The sequence below is a fragment of the Pantherophis guttatus genome, chromosome 6 (assembly GCF_059756535.1).
Source record: "Pantherophis guttatus breed Tessera chromosome 6, ASM5975653v1, whole genome shotgun sequence".
NCBI classification, from domain to species: Eukaryota; Metazoa; Chordata; class Lepidosauria; order Squamata; family Colubridae; genus Pantherophis; species Pantherophis guttatus.
Genome location: NC_142068.1, coordinates 33,081,805 through 33,101,994, shown reverse-complemented (window position 1 = coordinate 33,101,994; position 20,190 = coordinate 33,081,805). Strand labels below are relative to the sequence as shown.

The 20,190-nt window shown below is 35.0% G+C and overlaps 1 protein-coding gene across 13 annotated transcripts in view; it reads right to left on the bottom strand.

The window, feature by feature from the left end:
• Positions 1-20,190, bottom strand: part of DOCK10 (dedicator of cytokinesis 10) — a 166,510-nt gene that overhangs the window by 136,562 nt on the left and 9,758 nt on the right. For 8 of the 13 annotated variants that reach the window (XM_034439387.3, XM_034439391.3, XM_034439396.3 and 5 more), the window contains exon 1: positions 8,113-8,369. The exons of 4 other annotated variants lie outside the window; for them this stretch is intronic. In XM_034439387.3, the coding sequence (XP_034295278.2) occupies positions 8,113-8,274 (162 nt within the window). In that variant the 5' untranslated portion in view covers positions 8,275-8,369. Of the gene's footprint in view, positions 1-8,112; positions 8,370-20,190 lie in introns of those variants that run through there. One more of the 13 variants, XM_087872663.1, reaches the window with a different exon arrangement.

Genomic DNA, 20,190 nt, shown 5'->3' with positions numbered 1-20,190 from the left:
CAATAAGAATTGGTGACTTTTCATTCTATGATATCGCTTTGATTCCTTATTGGAAGTTTGTTTTAAATATCCAAAAGCTATTCTTTCTTTTTAATTATTATTCCCTTTCAAAACTGGTTTTCTAGAAGGAAAAAAAAAAACAATTTGTAGTGTACGTATCAGTATCCTTTCAGTATACAAACATTTCTCTGGTGATCTGCAGGCTTCTTGGCTTCATGCGTTAAAATGCAATCCCAAGGAAGCACAATAGCTGAAGGAGCTTTTTCAGATCAAGAAGGTCTGGGATTCTGTAGAGCAATGTTTTTCCAACTTGGCAACTTGAAGATGTGTGAACTTCATGCTGGCTGGGGAATTCTGGACGTTGAAATCCACACATCTTAAGTTGCCAAATGTTAAAATCACTGATGTAGAACAACGAAAAAGCATGTAAGAAAATTACCCCAGTGGCTGCTTCTATTATAGTGCAAACTATAAAGTAGAATCAAAATCACACTTGAAACAAATTATATAAATAACATGGGGATGGGGGAAATGAAACTTCTTTAGCAGGAAGCAATCCCTTTGGGAGACAAAAAGACAAATTTTGGCCCAGCATTTGGCCCAGTTGGAACAACTTTTCCACAGAACTTAAGAGCTATTTTGTGGGGCTCAGAGTTGTGGATTGAAAAGGCAGAATTTCTGTGACTAAGTATGTCAGAACTCACAGAGTGAAGTCCAGCTATATGAAATCACCAGCCCTGTTGGTGATATCCGTAATATTTGTCCACATATTTACATGGAACACTTAGCATAGATCATAAAATAAAATGAATGTGGATTGCTTGCTGCGAAGAACAGCTTCAGCTCCTGACTCAGGAATATCAAAAAGAGTATTCATGGGTCTCAAATGCAAAGCAAGTTGGTCACTTATTTTTCTCTGTACAAAGAAGCAGGGTGAGGGAGGGATTTTCAAACTATTAAAAACAGAAGAGTATCAAGACAAGTCAATGTGAGACTATAGTTAAACACTGAATTCTAACAACAACAGCACAGTGCCAATTTAATTAATTAGAACATTTTATGTTGCACTGTTTTTTTTATCAAGCTCCTGATTTCACTTCTAATCTCCTTTTTTATCTGTTTTATTTGCTGCAGTTCCTCTATATATCTCTTCTTTCTAGCATCAGCTGTAACATTAGCTTTTCTTTCTAGCATTATCTTTAAGTCAGCTGGCAATGTCATCTAATATCTTTCCCTTTATTGGTCTCTTTTTCCCTGTTTCTGGGATGTTCATACCTATTCACATTTATGACACCAGAACCTAACATTATATACCAACTTACAAAAGAAACAGCAGTCTATTAACAATGACCCAGAAAAATGTCCTAGTTCTATTGGATGTTTAAATAGAGTTTTCATCAAGATCACACTCTACCATTTTGTATTCACACAGTCCTGTAGATTCCAATATCAGTGCTTTACTTCCTCTTTCCCAGATGTCTCTATATGGGATGCATTGGTGAAATTTAATAACCACCTGATTTGCACTGTCTATGCACCATACTTATTTTCTGGACAGGTCTCATTTAATAAGAACAGACAGTATTTTCTCTCATAATATTGGTAGGCTAATAGGTTTACAGATAGCTGTTCACTTTAAATAACTACTTATCAGCAAAAAAGAAAGTATAGAAGAGAGATATAACCAAAAAAGTCAATTGAACTTAGCTTGATACAAATCTTCTCATATATACTTTGCAGTGGTAACTAGTCATCATCATTTAGAAAATGATTCATACACCATAATGGTTCATACACCATTAAAGTATATACAACATACTTTAAAATTGGCACCTAAAAAAGAGATAAATTTTGCATTAACATACCATAGACCAATGAAGATTCAGTATTTCACATCTTAATAATTGATATTAAGGTAGTCATTTTTAAACAAATAACCAATGATACATTATAATACAAAATAAACTTCATATTTCTAAACAATCATATATATAATCAACCTATATCAAAGATGTAATAATAAATATATATGTTATAGAATAAGTGGGACCAACAAGGAAGACACTGTAGATGCACTTTCCTCCAATATTACATGTTTGGGAACGAGCAAGAAACATGTTGGTCACCATTTTCATTGGATAGTCAAGAAAGGAGAACTTGGGCCTAGATCTAAATAGGCAAGGCAGCTCCAAATGAGGCAGCCAAAGATATAAAGCTGCACTGGCACTCAAAGGAGCATGAGGACCTAAGTGCAGTTTGCATGCTGCTGTTAATCAAATCTAGTGGTATATCTTGCAACATAGAAAAAGGGGAGTTGAGACATATATTTTTATAGCTATGGCCATGGGTGAATTATGTCTGAGCCTTGATAAAAGGGTTTGACAGTAAAGAAAGCTAATCAAGTTCAAAGTAAGAGACTAGGACCATGGTGGGAGATCTGCCCTCTGGAATGAGAGAATCCAGATGTGCAGGAAATCCCCTAATCATAGCTGGGGCTTAATAAAAGAGGATTTCTGTAAGAGCAATCCAAAGCTGTACCTTAGTGTATTAATTAAGAAGTTCTGCTATGCTTTGGGGTTTTCTCAGAAAAAGTGAAAACTGGGCAGTTCCATCCTATACCTAATTGTGTGGTGAAAAAGGGAGGTGGCCAGGACATTGGAATCTAGTGCAGCCTTTCTTCAGTCAGCAATCCTATGTGCTTCTTGATTTACTGAGGAACTCTGAGAAATGTAGCAAGTGAAGGGATGTCTAAAATGACAGTGGTGATAAATAATGAATATGGCTATTCACAGGTACGAAGCCACACCTAGCTTGTGATAATTACAGTGGTAAAAACACACTTCTTCATGCCTATTATATGAATAGTTTCTCGTCAAATGGCTCTGTTCATGGTATTTTAGGAAAGAGTGGAAGTGAGTGAGGAATCAATAGTGTGGCACATTTAAGTGATATGGCTGCTTAGATTCCTGATAGATAAAATTGCTCGTCTTTTCACATGGATAATATCCAATATGATGGCTGGGTTAATATTCTGCAGTGTTTGTCTACGGAGATTCTCAGTCATCCAGGTCATGGTTGTCCCAACGGTACTTTTTCAAGAGGCATCTGGATTTTCTGGTTTTTCTTTGAAGACTTTTCACTTCTCATTCAAGAAGCTTCTTCAACTCTGACTTCCCACCATCCAGTCAGAAGAAGCTTCTTGGATGACAAGCGAAAAGTCTTCAAAGAAAAACCAGAAAGTCCAGATGCCTCTTGAAAAAAGCACCTTTGGGACATTCTGAAGTGTTATTTGGGATTTCTTTAACATTATGGAACCTGAGGAAGAAGACAGGCTTATGATATGGCTTGTGAACTACTTGGATCTACCCATTGGTCCATTTATTATTTTTATTTTTATGTAATGTGTGCATACCAGAGGTGGTATTCATCAGGTTCTGACCAGTTCTGGAGAACCGGTAGCAGAAATTTTGAGTAGTTTGGAGAACCAGTAAATACTACCTCTGACTGGCTCTGCCCCCATCTATTCTCTGCCTCCCAAGCTCCAGCTGATCGACAGGAAATGGGAATTTTGCAGTAACTTTCCCCTGGAGTGGGGAGGAAATGGAGATTTTACAGTATCCTTCCCCTGCCACGCCCACCGAGCCACGCCACGCCCACAGAACGGTAGTAAAAAAATTTGAATCCTACCACTAGTGCATACCATCCCACTCTTTATGTTCAAAGTAAACAGCAACATTATACAGATCACAGAAAACACATAAATTATAGTAAATGGAAGAAAGTAAAGGCATGAGATAAGAATCTAGTTTACACCAACACTATGCATGATACCTCTCTACCCTTGTCCACTATCATTGCTTCCAACGCTTTCATACACCAAATCATACGATGCATTTAACCTTTTAAAATTCTTACGTCACCTTTTTCTAGGAACATATTAATTCTATCCAACCAAAAGTTTCCCAGTCTGTTTTTTTTTCCTCTACCAATTTACTTTTCTTTTATATATTTGTTTTGTAATTTGATGCTCATTCATGCACTCTGTATAATAGAACCCTCATCAAAATACTTCTTTCAAATTAGTCAGTTTTGTTATTCAATTCATGTTCCTTTAGCATCCAATCATTCATGACTCTATTTTTGTTTGAACATGCATAGTTCTTAAATATAACATTCTAATTGTTTATCACTATGATATCCAAAAAGGAGCTGGTTGTGTATATTTGCTATTCTGTCCCAAGCAGATTAGAATGATAGTTTCAATACCACAAATCATGAATCATAACATCTATTTAGTTGACCAAACTGCGAATCGGCTTGATTGGTCACCCAATCAAGGCATAGTATTAGGCCTTCTATGTAAAAACAAGAAATATTTGAGATATCAGGAAACAATATTTGAGTTTTGCATGAGAATACCTGTATAAATAAGAATGTGTTATTGAAGGAACACAATGTTGTTTATTGGGTACATCTACTTAGAACAGCTTAGTGATGGATGCATTATAAATCAATCAAAAATACATCAACTTTAATAATTAATAAATATGATCATGCAACAAAAATTTTGAGTGACCTATAAAACAACCAGACAGAAAGGTAAGATTTAGCTCTACTTAACAAGGCTCCAGTCTAAAATATTAGGGTCAAATTCCAATTTGAAAGCAGTTCCAGGAGTACAGCTCCCATTATATAGACTACAAAAATCTGGACAATCACCAGATGACAGGAAGGTTTCCTCAAAGTACATGCAATTATATATTTCTTATGAATGCTGCCTTTCTCTTTGATATATCAGTTTAAAGATCCATTACTCTGAAGTGAATCATACGACCTACCTACCATTTGCTGAAAAACATTTGGATTCTCCACCAGCAACACAACATGAACTGCATAGAAAAAGTACCGTATATTCACATTTCTTAAGCAATACACCTGTATGTTGCTTATAAAAGTCCTTATACACATGTCTGTAGGTCAATTAAACAACCAAGGAACACCATGTATTCTTATATTAACATTGTGCAATACAGTAAATAATTTGCTATATATTCCATGCATTCTTATGCATGCTTCACTTCCATGTAAATCAAATAACTCAGAATCAGTTGGATTGGTCCAGGATATTTATTCATTTATTTGTATCCTGTCTTTATTATTTTTACAAATAACTTAAGGCAGCGAACATAGCCAACAGACGTCCTATTTTCCCCACAACTTTGTATATGTGGTTATATATGCTTTGATTTTTTTTTTCTTGGAAGTTAATATTTATTCCATCAGTTTCAATTCTATTCTTAGATATAGCATTATTATCTTCATACAGATCTCAAAAATATTCCATCCAGCATTTTATTATCTCAGATTCAACCCAAATATTTCATCTTTTATCTGTAATTACAATTACTCTTTGCTTAACAATCTTCATTCTCTTTCAAAACATTTTTAATTTGCATCCATGTGACTCTGCATTTCTCTTTTAATCTTAAGCATTGCTTACTCTCTTTAACTACTCTGTCTCATCTACCTCTCATCTATCTCTCATCTATCTATCTACAATATGTATGTATGTATGTATATATATATATATCTACCTACCTATCTATCATCTTTCATCTATTGTATGCAATATATCTCTCACCCTTTTTTGCAGCAATTATTCTATTATGTCCATTTTTCTCATTCACACCCACCTTCACTCTATCATTCCACTAAGTAACTTTCTTCATTACTGTGATTCCTCACACTTCTATGCCACTCTGAAACATAGAGCCATCATTTGCACCCTGTTCTAAGCAACTTCCACATTCTCTTTCTTCATGTCTGCTTTGAATTCATTATTTCAGGAGATTAATGTATCTTCCGAAACTTTTTCACATAAATGTCTTCCTCTAATTGTTCATTTTCACTCGTTTCTTTCACTTATTTTTTTTTATTCCCACCAATTCTCTGAGCTCCAGTTTTGACACTACCTAAAAATACTGTGACAATATTCAGAATCTTTCTCACCCCTATATCCTTGATAACTTTACTCTTTCCTTGTAACGAAATTAGCCACTAAACCAGTTATCATTTTTATTTCTTTTTGTTTCCTAATGATTCAGTCACTTTTTATGCAGTTTGTCAACTCATCCATTTATGTCACCTATGATAATATTTTTCCCCTACTCACACTTAGAACATTGCACATTTTTTTCTCAGACCCATTTCTGGCTCATTTCTGGCTCCTTTCACAGTATTTCATGCAGTAATTGTCAATGTTGGGTGAGTGGATTCTTAGTTTTATATACCCAAACAGAAACCTTGGTGAGATCAATTCATAGTTTGTAACATATATTTTAGCTTTTCATTCATACATACAGTCATCCAGGCTAATCGACAAAATAAAACCACATTTATATGGATTACAGTTTTGTTTTCTCTCACACACTTAAGCTTCTCATGAAGGCTTTGGTCAGTCATGGTTTCTACACTATATCCTGGGTCAATATACTAGATATAATTTGTCTGGCTTTTTTTATTTGTGGAATTTATTTATTATATTACTGGCATTGGACTCTAGGAGATTTACAGGTACGTTCATAAAGTGTAGGCAATTGTTTCTTGTTTTTGCAAGATAATTTCTAAATTAGAAATTTTCACTTGGGAGGACACGGGTAAAAATGAGCTTTACCTATATTTGGCATATTGTCATAAATGTGCCATATAATGAGTTGTGCTTAGCAGGGAATGGTACATATACAGTACAATGATATGATTCAGGCCTACATCTTGTTCTACATTTTTCCAATCTAAGTAAAAAGCATGAGTTTTTAATCTGATTGTTATACTGTTTGGATTCTTAGATTTATTATGTTTATTGGGATTAGTATTATGTATACTATCCTAGTGATTTTAGCTCAAGAATGTTAGAAATATATTAAAAAGCAGGATCATTTCCATAGCAACAATTTGTCTCTAAGCAGCCGATTACCTTGAATACTGGAAATATCATTTGCTAAAACTGGGAAACAATCTATGTTCATCTGGAACACAACTTTATTTAATATAATACAAATGAATGGTGATGCACCTTGCACATTTATGCAAGAGAGGCAGAAAGTTCTGACAACATGAACTATATGATTGTACCATGAGATATGAGCCTGGACTACAAGTATTCCTTCAGGTATCAAAGTGTGTCTGAATTATAAACAGATTTGTAGGCTAAAATATAAAGTGTAGGAGGAACCCTGGTTATATTCAGTGATACTTTATATCTATATATCCAATAAAGAATTGCATACAGTTCTGAACATTATTAGCAGCATCAAGGAATGTCACACCTACCTTGAAACTTTGTGAAAACTCAGGCAATATATTAATGCAGTATGGTAATCATGGTAATTTAGGAAAACACCAAGAACCAGTTTTGTAATACATTATGTTGTAATGGGACCAGAAAAATATTAAGTAACTAAAGTAATTAAGTTAAAGTACATGCTTTCAAAATCTGGAAGTGGGATAACTTTCAATGCATCAGACTTCTACTCTTAAATGTGCTTAATGAAATCCAAAGGCAACAAAAGGCCTGGGTTCAAAAAAAGGTATATCAACATGACTCTTTTAACCAGGAATAAAACAGACCCAATAACAGGAGAGATAGGAAAGAACCTGTCAATCTTGAAGTATCAAGAACGATTTCTATTATAGCAAGCAGTACAAACCCCTTTGGTCAAGAATATAGCTGTGTTGGTAGCCTGGGAGAGAAGTTTGTAGTTTTTGTAGATGCATAGTTTTTACATATAGGCTATGCATTAGGATTCAAGAATAAAGATGCTATGCTGATGATTAGATCGCAAGCCATTACATTTCATTATACTGAAAATCAAACACTGAACAAATGAAATAGCAAAATGTCATCTTCTCTATTGCATACAAGCCTTCCCTACCTTCATTGTAGAAGAAAGCTGCACACTACAGGTAACAGAATTTCAATTAGAGGTTTGCACAGTTTCAGGAGTGTTAGCAGATGTTCTATTATTCTCTTTCCCTACAGTAAGTCCAAAAAACATAAAGCTTCTGCCCTAATTACCCTTTCAACTGTACCCACTTGATAAAAGTATACCATACCATAATGTTGAGAGTTCTGGGTCTGCTCATTTCATCATCACTCTCCAGAGGCAGGATTTCATGTGACAATTCCTCTTGCCGTCGTCTACAAATATGCACACAATTCCTTTGTACCACTGAACGAAAGGCTTGGAGCAGAACAATGCTGGCAGCACAGCCCATAGCTGCATCCTGAAACCCACAAAATAACTTCTATGTTGATGCTATGCTTAAAAAACAGTAGCTCGTTGTCCCTGCAAACAGCCTACAGTGCAGCTGCAGCCAGCCAGCTCCCTCCAATCATTTCCTTGGGCTGTAATCATCTGATCACAACCAGATAGCTTGGATGCAGATATAGGAAAGATTTGATCCACTGTGTGAAACATCCGTACTTGCAGACAGACACAGTTAAGACAGTTTTTGTTCTTTTTTTTTTTTCGTGGTGACTGTTTCTGAAAATGCATGAGAACCATTTGCTTGTTTTAGGAAATAATCCTTCTTCTTGTGATATCCTAATCACAATACTCAGAGGCTTAAACTAGCTGCTTAATAAAAGCTGGAAAAAGCATGCATAAGTGCCTGCTAACAATCATATACAGGAACTGCAGTTATAAAGGAAGCCAAGAGAATAGCCATGGATGAATGAATAAAACAGAACATCTTTACACTGATTTACTAAGACGCAGAAATATTTTCTCTAGCCTCTGCTTCATAGTCAGAGTATAACAAGCATGCTGGCATGTTAAAGCAAATGGTCACATGAAAATAATAGTAAAAGAATTGCACAGTGCAATTCCCTAGATGAATGACAAACACCTCTATTTAGTTCCAACATGTTTTCTAATTATTTTTGTGGGTGATCCCAAGACAGGTAGCCTAGCTGTTTCCCAGAATTGGATGGTGATGATGGTGATATAGATAGATAGATAGATAGATAGACAGACAGATAAATATAGACACACACACAGACAGACAGAAACAATAGACAGACAGACAAGCAGACAATAAACAGACAGACAGAAATACAAGACACAGGTAGAATATATGTGGCAAATCTAAGAACAACTCATGTTAAAACCAAATTATTAAATGCCAATGCCACATCTTCACAAAACAAATTAAAAGCATTTAATTAAAGCATTAAATAAAAAGGCATTTTTTATCAGTTATCGGTGAATACATAATTAGCAGCCTGGTAGAATTTTTTTCCAGACAACAAATTTTATGAAAAGTCAGAAGTTTCTGTGAGCTATGGATCACTGATGGCCATGACAGCTGATGTTGCAGATTTGGTCTTTAGGGGAAAAAAATCAGAAAGGCATCCTTCTATATTTTTATTTTTTATTTGCTATCATAGAGTAACAAGGCTCTACACCTACAACAACTTAGTATACCGACTCTGGCTAAAAGCAGCTAAAGTATTGACAAATCATATGAACCAGTTCTGACAGAGATCAGGATCTAAACGATGTAGTTATATAAGCAAGGCAAGAGGACTCAAAGAAAAATTGCCCTTCGTTATTCTTTTCTCCTTCCAAATAATCTGAATTTGTTGCAAAGGCCTTTTCCTCAATAGGAAATATCAATGACTTTTTCTGAAACAAGGACTTCTTGGTAGATCTGCAATTGTATCTGCCTTCACTTTAAAAAAATGTTTATAGTCACTCACATACAAAGGCACTTGCTGTTTTGGGTGGCAATGGGAGTTCAGCCATTGAGTTTCATGGGGATGTGAGCGAGCCTGTAATTCCAGCTGATGTAATCTTTGGAACAGCTCTTTGATGAAACCAATTGCTTAAGAAAACAACAAAGAGCATGGTGCTAACACAGTTCTTTCAAATCAGTTTTACACAGGGGATGATTAGGCTTTAATTGCTCTGGAAACTTGTCACAATAAGGAATCATTTTAATGAAAATATTTATGAAATGAATGAAGTGACTTTTTAAAAAACACATTCACTGTCAATTTTCTTTTTCTTTTTCTGTATCAAGGTAATTCATACTCTTGTACCATGTCCTTCAACTCTGACAGTTATGCACTAAAGTAGTTCAAGACATGCTTTTTATAGTTCACAATTTCATTTCCTTAAATACAGTTTCAGCAGCATAGCTACAAAACTGTTATCGCTTCTGTTTCAAATAAAGAGATTTCACTGCTTCTCATCTGCATCATTTGGATTCCCATTATGTCCCTAACTATCTGCACATTGGGAGGAAGCAGACTTTTTTTGGCATATTCTTGGCAGCCACTGAGACCAAAGGTCTTGTCATGGCTAATCATAATATTATCAGTCTGGCACTGTAACTCCCTTCATGGCTTATGTCTTTTCCTGTTACAGTGACTGCTGTATGGTCTTGCTGATATTAATATGTCTTGCATGTCAGGCACTGCTCTTACTTTATACATCCATACAGGGCTACTCAGAAAATGCTTTTAAGATGTTTGGTTTCTATGGTTACAATATCTAGTTCTGCTATGCAGTTCAATGCAGATTATTTTTCCCCAAATCCTTTAAAATCTATGGAAGTAAATGCCTATAGAGGTTAATAGTACTGGATCAAAGCCAGTTTTTCTGAACATTTTCATAAGGATTGATTAGAAAGGTAGAGAGTAATTTCAGGTTGTGCCTTGAAACACAATTGTGACATATTCAGTTCTTTGAAGATCCTACTCACAAACTTCTTGATCTAAGTGAAAAAAATACTGGCCATTAAAAACTTTGAAGTAAGACCATTTTTTTAAGTTGTGTTGTGGCAGTTTCTGTACATACAGTACAAATCTTTCAACTTTCACAATAAAACATAAATGCAGTGCCTGTCTCACTTTCCAAGACAGATTCTCAAAGGACTTCACAGCATTAGTAAGATATAGAAGAAACACTTTAAGCCATTAAGATAAACAATTGGCACAAATAATACAAATGGAGTCAACATTAAAATAATAATTTGCAAACCTAACATCCAAACCAACAAATTTGATATGGTCTTAGAGCAGGGTAGTCAAACACCTGGCCCATGGGCCAGATGCGTCACACGCTGGCCATGCCCATGCCCGGTTTACCGAAGGGGGGAAAAGTTCCGATATGTCACTTGATGCTGCCGTGACGACGTGAGTTTGACACCCTGTCCTAGGGAGAACTCTACAGTCACTAGACATCATCAAAAGAAATAAAAGTCTACCAGAAAATTACCATTGGCTTTTAATCCTGCAATGTCATTGGATGGGTAAAGAAACAGTTGTGCAAGTGAAATTTGCTTTAGTTCCTTTTGCTCTATTGATTTTACATGAATTTATTTTATTTCTGTATAAGCAATTGGGTTCTACACCAATTCTTTCTGTTTTCCCTTTTCTTTTATATCTTTTGAACTGCCAAATTGTTCAAAGAATTTATGATGCAAATAATTACCCAAGTTTTATTCACACATTACTATTCACAAGTTTTATTTACTTGCAGTAGACTTTAATTATTCTGAAGGTTATGAAGAAAACAACCCTATTCAATTTTATTCAGTGGAATTTAAGGCAGTCTTATATGTAGTCCTAATATAATACCTACTGAATTTAATGCAACTTGCTTCGACAGAAACATATGTGATGGGAGCGAATTTAAATATTTGTTGGATTGTTTCCTTTGTACTGATACTTAAGAATTCCGAACCAACACACACATACATATATAATAAACAGACTCAGAATTTACATTTCTTCCTATTGCTAAACAATACAATATGTAAGTGACAAGTTAATAGCAAATAGGCATTTTGTAAAAGCCATTTCAGTGCATCGTATCACACATTTTTATTATGCTTTGTAGATAAAACAGTGTAGTATTTCAGGAAGCTTTTTAGGAAGATTTAAGTAATTGATCAAGTTACTTGATCTTTTGATTGAAAAGGCATTCCATCTGTCCCTTTCAACAAATCCCTATATCAATCATCAGTGTTGATTTTTGTGGCTTAGAATATTTAGCAAATTCAGTCAAGTGTGATTTATTTGGCAAATCAAACTATAACAGGTGTTAACCACACTTTGCTCATAGTACTTCATTTTAATGCCCCAGAACACCAAAATTGCCACTTATTTACCTGCACTTATCTCCTTGCTGCACTTAAATCATGCCAGGAGTGACAGTTGGTTGCCCTCCAGTTTTTGAATGATTGAAGCTGGAAGCATTATTTTTTAATAATGGAGCCAGTCCTCTGGAATGGTCTTTTGGAAAATTGTCTGTCTCCAACAGTGTCAACCTTCTGGAGAAAGCTGGCAATAGAGCCTTAGATAGATGCCCTGCACGCTGTTGGGGTTTTACTTGTTTTTTACTTCTTATTTTTTGAGCCCCTGAGAGAACTGTGATTGTGGTAGAATATAGGTTTGATTAATAAATAAAATAATTTGTAAAGGACAAATAAAATATAAATGAATTATTTAATGAATAGAGTACAAAACAACATTTGGGGCAGGGATATACAGGTGTTTTATTGGCTTCACTTACGGGACATTGCTTGGGAATGATTTACTATTCACATAAGCCTTAAAACCAATTTGGGAATTTTTCTATGGGTATTGTGAAATTGATTAGAAAAAATTAAGCTCTTTCCAGAAGACTGAGAGACACTTTGCTGATAAAATTGTAGTGAGAAATTGACCAGAGAGTAAGAAGGACAGCAAAGGAAGAAGACAAAAGGAATAGACAATCTATTTTTCCTTTATGCAAAGAGCTGGTAATCTTCCCTCTTTCCCTTCCTTCCTTCTATATCAGTGATAGCTAACCTTTTCTGGACTGACTACCCAAAGCGTGGGTGTGCGTGAGAAAATGTACATGTCATGCCCAAACCCCTAAATGCAAAGCATACGCATCCCCCATACATGCCGCCAGCTCCCACAAATGCATGCGTGGCACCCCACATGCACCCTGCCCCCACGTATATGCATGCATTCTAACCCGTGCATGCATGAGTGCCCCCACACATACCCTGCCCCCTCTGCATGCATAGCAGAGACCCAAAGATCAGCTGGCCAATGGGAGGCGCACGCGCATGCTCAGCACAACTGAACTGCGGTGACAGCTTGCGTGCCATCAGGGAGGGCACTGTGTGCCACCTCTGGCACATGTGCCATAGGTTCGCCATCACAGTTCTATATCATATGGGCAAGGTTAAACAATCAAGAACCAAAGCTCTGGACATTCACAAGTTGGAAACTATAATGAAAAAAGCCAAGACATATGGAAGCAACTGGTACCTGCATTTGCAAAGCTAAAAAAATCTGACCTTTACAACATGTCCCATTTCTCTTACAGCAACTGTGTTTGGAAAAGTACCATAGCAAAATACGTATTTGCCATTACAGACACAATGCTGTTCATTACAGACACAACACTATTCATAGTAAGAAAATAGATAAAGTTAACCACGTTTAAATATGCATGCATACACTAGAAAAACCAGCATAAACACACACACACACACACACACACACACACACACACACACACACACACATTTCCCTGAAAATATTTGTGGTTCTCTCACTACAAGATATCTGGCACCTTATACCTTAATTATTCTCTTATATCTCTGATAGAACTGCATTAGTACAATTAGTACAAACGTATTATCATGGACAGAACATTTCACTTGTCTAAAATATGTATTTAAATATTCAATGAAATGTAACATTTTCATGTCATGTATCAATGTTTCTTTACCATAAGAGTAGTCAAACTTGCAAATGTTGATAACATCACTGGGACAGTGCATTTCTGAAAATATTAACACCCCAGCCAAAAGTAGCATAAACCTACTTCTTGGCAAACTTTCTAGTTTAGCTCATTGCACATTAATAGAAATTGCTTTATTGTTGTGGGTTGTTTTGGTCTTTTAACATATATTGGTATAAACTCCATTTCCCTCTGCCAAGACTATCATACTAATCTATTGGAAAATTGAGACTTTAATAGATTTCAGATGACCATTAACTTGTCTGCAGTATGCGAAACCTAGTCTTTGCAGGTTCAGGATTTTCACACCATTGAACAAATATGTCAGTTTTAGTTTCTGTTGGTTTATTATATAATGTATGCACTACCCCATTTTATATTCAGAAACTTGTGTATATCAAGACAATGATTTCTTATTATTGCAACAATGCATTGAGGATCTTGTCAAAACTGAAAATTAACACTGCACAAAATATATCAAAGAATTTCAGGTCATATAAACAATTTGTGACCTCCTCAAACGGTGGAGACTAATCACGTGACTGGAAACCTATGTACCTATAAAAACAACATGAAAAGCAATCCTGTGGACAGGAGCAATGACAGAATGTAACATCTGTATCTCTCTGCTCTGAGAGTTTACATAATGCAAGAGTGCTGCTTTAACCAGTAGCAAATCACATATTGCACAGCTAGAGCTCCATTGTGAACAAGCTGGGAATAAGCTTTTGTTGTATTTTCTGTATTGAATTTTCTGCTGTAGTTGAGGGGGAAAAATATTCCAAAAAAAAATTGTTTCAGAATGCCAGGTTTAAATGTACATTGCAGGCTTCTCAAAGACCATGCCAAAAACAAAATACCAAGCCATGGATTTGTTCATAGGAAATGAGTCCTTTTTCCATCTGTACGTTTACTTTCAGATTCTACTTTAAAAATTAATTACATATAGTTAGCAAGTTAGAACAGTGTAATAGGATTATATGGTAATGTACAATGCAAGGTCAAATGCATTATTTTTTAATAAGCTATAACACGGACAGAAAGATCTTGCTTGCATGGACAGTGTGAAGCAGTATGTTGTATCAGACTGCTAATCTGAAAGTAATTCTTCCAATCTGAGAACTCAAAGAAATAATATTTTTCCTTAGTACATTGAGCACACTGCAGATGTTTTCGTTTAGAAAGCACTAACAGCAAGTGCTAGCTGAGCAAAGTTTAAAAAGTAACTAATTAGGATATTTTTATGTTGGGCTTGCTGACTAGCAAATATACAAGCAAATGCAGTTAAATATGACATTTATTAATAACAGAAGAAAATTACAGAAGAAGCACTTAATCTAGTTTAGAACATTCTATCCTCATAAAATTGAACCTTAAAGAACAAGAATAGCTGATCCATATCCAAATCCATAATTCATCCAGAGTAACAATAATACCATCAAATATTCACGTCTGCCTATCCCACTCCCAGGTCCAGTCTGAACATCTGGCTGACTGTGCAACGAACCATAATAATAATAATAAAATAGAGTGCAAGAATGCAGAGGATCAGTAAAAGTTTATGGTGAAAGCTGAAATGTATTTATCCTGAGGAAGGGGAGGATTATCACGTGTTAACTTTGTTTAGTTAAATAAGTCATTCTTTGGCTTAATCTTATTGACTAATTAACTACTTACTTTGAAAAAACTTCTACTTAAATACTTATGATAATTTAACAAAAGATGCCTTGCAGTAAGGATTATCAGAAAGGATTTAATTTTCCCAGCCAAATTCTTGTATATAAAAATACTTCTAACACTTATGTAAATCAGCAATGTATTGTAGATGCTACTGAATGAACACAGATTCAGTCCAAGAGAATCCTACAACAGGTGAATTGTAATGAGGATGATTTAGGAATGGTTTTGCTAAAAGAGCAGCCTGTCTAATGTCATTCTTTGTGAAGCCTCCTTCTCCTTTATTGTTCTTAGATAGAATAAGATTATATGAAGTAGGTGATTAAAACAATCATCTCTGAGCTGGAAAGGTGTTGCTTTTCAAAAGAACTGAATTTTATTTTCTTAAGAATTTCTTTTAATAACTCATCCAATAACAAAAGAGTTTTTTTAATGTACCATTATTATTATTAAAAAAAACTTTTGAGGTAAAGTTTGTAACAGTAATAATAATCTCCAACTAGTTAGTGTTTTAAGAAACTGCCCATTTGCGTCTATGTTTGTGTCAGAAAATTCCAATTTTACTCAATTATATAAACCAGATTGTTTCTTTCCTCTTCTCATTAGGAATATAGACACGGATTTTTTAAGGAAACCATATTTAAATACCACTCTTAAACAGAACCATAAAGGACCAAAGTAGTTAGAAGAAAGATTTGGTTGGTTTGCTTGTTTTTTCCCCAAAGATGCTGATAAGCTACCTGCATGATTTCATCTGCATCATTTATATAGGTCAACATGTCAAAATCATTCATGCTCGTATTTTCTTCCAGTCTCTTAAGTATGAAGAAAATTTAAGCATGCTATTGGACTGAGCCATAGAAGTATATAATGTAATTCATATGCCAAAATTAAAAAAGATAAGAAAACTACAATCAGTATGTACTATCTTCTAGTTGCAATTTCCAAAGATAAATGTAAGTATTAGAGAATTAAATGATATGGTAACCTGTAATTGTAATAAATAATAATTTGAAAACAAACACTATATATACATTACAAACCAGGGGAGGATAGTATTTGAAACACGTTTTACCCAAAAATAGCATTTTCACAGAAGCAAATTCCACATTGATGTTTGACTCTATTTTTCTAGTTAGGGAAGCTGAAGAATATTCCCAATATGATGCCCTATAACGCACATGTTACACCTCTGCTGCACTTGGTTACCAGTTTATTCTTGGGTCTAGTTCAAAGTGTGCTAATGCTGATTCTTAAAGCCCTACATGGAATGGGATTGGGTTATTGGAGGGACTGCCTTTCCCCGATTTCATCCACCTGCCTCTCCCCATTGGATAGAATCGGTATGTCACAGGTCCTGTCATTTAGGAAGCTACATTTGGCAGAACCTAGGTGGTGGACCTTTTCTACTGTGGCCCCCGTACTATGTAATCTTCTCCTCCCCTCCCCCCGAAGGTGAGAATGGTCTCATCACATCTTGGCTTATGAAGGTTCCTTAAGCCCTGGTTACACAAGCAGGCCTGGCGATCTTAGGGGACAGGTGAACTTGTGAGATAATGCAATTACTATTACCATCTGTTTTTATAGATTTTAATGCTTTAATCTTTGTCATTGTAATGGCTTTAGATAGTTATTGTTTTAGTTTTGTTCTACACTGCCCAGAGTCATTTGTGAAATAGGAAGCTATATAAATTAGGTAAATAAATTATAAAATGAAGTCCACAATACAGATTTATAGATTTTTGTCTTCTGCATGAAATTTATCTCACATCTAATAGCTCTCAGGATGACCAATACCAAATAATAAAACTTGCATAGTTTTAAAAGTGACAGAGGTAAAATTATCATCACTGAAATAAACTTTTTTTTAAAAAAAAAACGTAATGTATCAATAAATTTGTAATTAACAGATTTATCACCATTATCATTTCCTTTCTTTCCCTAACAGCCTTTTTTGTTTATTATTGTTAAAGGCCAGCTTGATTATTATTTATTTTCTAGTTTGCCATGGCATTGTATTGTCTTATTTCTTCAATTCATAGTGCTATCTGACTAAGCCATTTTTATTCATATTTAAATATTAGGGACGAAAAGTACAGATCTACTTTTACAAAAGCAAGACAATAAAATTCCCAGTTTTACTAGGCTGAGCTGTAAATGTTGACTTCCACATAAAAACTTCTTGTAATTATCAGTAAGAAAAACTTGTCAGCTTTGCATATAGAGGAAAATAACATTTTAGCGGAGGTAACAGTCTATCATCTGAATAGAAAAATTGAAAAAGCACCTTTGGGACTATCATCTGAATGCTTACCAAAAATCTTAAATAATACAATTCAGAATAAAATTATAGTGGTATTTTTGTGAGAACAAAATAATTATTCTCTGACTAAGTTTGTTGTTTGTCTGAAACCAACCAATTGCTGATTGAGAAACTGTCACTAAACAGTGGCTTGATGAATGGATGATACTATGCTGAACTGATACAATCCAATAAGCCAAAAATCAAGGCTTACAAATTACAGTGACCAAAGTACCAGTCATGTTAAACTAAAATCATGTTAAACTAAAACCACTTGTAGTTTTGTACGATATTCAGCCATTGAAACAATATACTGTAGGCACTGTTGTATGATTTCCTTTAAATCAAATGGTGAAGGAGGAATTCAAACTATTTATTTAGTACATTATTGCCAACATCACTCAACTAAGTCACTTAGAATTAACGAACAGTGGTAAATCAAACAGTTTATCATTGTACTGTCATTTTGTTTATTTATTCCACCATCTTAAATATGATCCTATGTTAGATATATGTTAAACACCACTATCTAAGGCTTGAATTTTTTTTAAAAAAATTGATTTATATGCCGCCCTTCTCCGGAGACTCAGGGCGGCTTGCAATGCGTTGTTGTTGTTGTTGTTCTTTACTAAGTCGCAATTCCATGGCCCATAACATGCCACCTCCATTGTCTCCCTGTGTCTGCCCAAACTCATGTCCACTGTATCGATGATACTATGTAACTATCTCATCCTCTGCTGTCCCTTTCTCTTTTGCCTTCAATTTTTCCCAACATCAGATTTTTTCCAATGAGCCCTCTCTTCCCATTTGGAACCCAAAGTATTTGAGCTTCAGCTTCAGTATATGTCCTTCCAAGGAACAGTAGCATTTATTTCCTTTAGGATTGAATGATTTTGTTTCTTTATTGTCCAAGGGACTCTCAAGAGTCTCATCCAACACACAATTTGAAAGCATCAATTCTTCAGGGCTCGGTCTTTCTTATGGTTCAACACTCACAGCCATACATTTCTACTGGGAAAACCATAGCTTTGAATATATGGACCTTTGTAGGTAAGATGATTTCTCTGCTTTTTAATATGCTGTCTAGGTGTGCCATAGCTTTAATCTCAAGGAGCAATGCATACGTTAATTTCAGGACTACAGTCACCATCTGCAGTGATCTTTGAGAACAAGAAAATAAAATTTGTCACTACTTCCGTGTCTTCCTCTTCTATTTGCCAGGATGTGATGGGACTGGATGCAGTGATTTAGTTTTTTTAATGTTGAGTTTCAAGCCAATTTTTGCACTCTCCTCTTTCAGCCTTATCAGGCTTTTTAGTTCCTCTTCACTATCTGCCATCAGAATGGTATCACCAAAAAATTACAAATAGTCAAAGGATGGCTAAATGTAAATATGTAAATCCAGCTATGAATGTAATGGTATATACCAATGACCTTGAGAGACAAGAGAAAGAGCTGCAGACTGGACAGCTATAAGGTAAAAGTTATTCACAGAAGGAAGGGGACGGGTGGGAAAATTTTCAGTAGGGATTCTTCCTCATTTACAAAGAAGAGGAGAGGAGAGGAGAGGAGAGGAGAAAGACTTACACACTTATAAGATTCTGTTAATGTAATCTTATAATAAAGACAGAGCTAGTATTCATTATTATGCTTCTTGTCTGTATTTCCCCTGAAAGGCCAACAATGATTCCTAAAACAAAAGCTGCCATCCAAGAACATTTGTTCCAAAGCAGTTTTTTCTCCAGTTTTCTGATTTAACATCATTATACCATATTTTGTACTATCAATTCACTCACGTTCATCTTCAATCATCTTTTTGGAAATGATTCTCTTTTGAGTTCTTGTTTGTGATTATTTGTTGAGTAAAACAATGACGGTTGTTGATAAACTGTATTCTCCTTTCTTTTGAATATATGTGTTTTGAAACTAAACTTTGCATTGACAAAAGTGCAGGAAACGTATGAGCTGTAGAGCTGAAATTCAATACAAACCAATAGCATGATTGCTGCTGTAAAGCCAAAATGGGGGATAAGAATCAAACAGGTATAACATACCTTCAAAATATATCCAAAAAATACATGAACAAAAGGAAGTAAATATTCCAGCACATCCTTTCTGCTGAATTGTTGATGTCATCCATCACACAGCTCTTGGAAGCTTAAATATATAAATAAAATAACAATAACAGAAAGATTATTTGCTATTGTCCTACAACATAATTGATTAAGAACAGGGCTTTAGAACTTCACTAATTTTGTCTGCAAATTCTAGGTTTGATGCAGCATATAAATCCAGATAGATAGATAGATAGATAGATAGATAGATAGATAGATAGATAGATAGATAGTCTGTCCATGGTACCAATGAATATGCCATTAACTTGCATCAAGAAAATGGACTCTG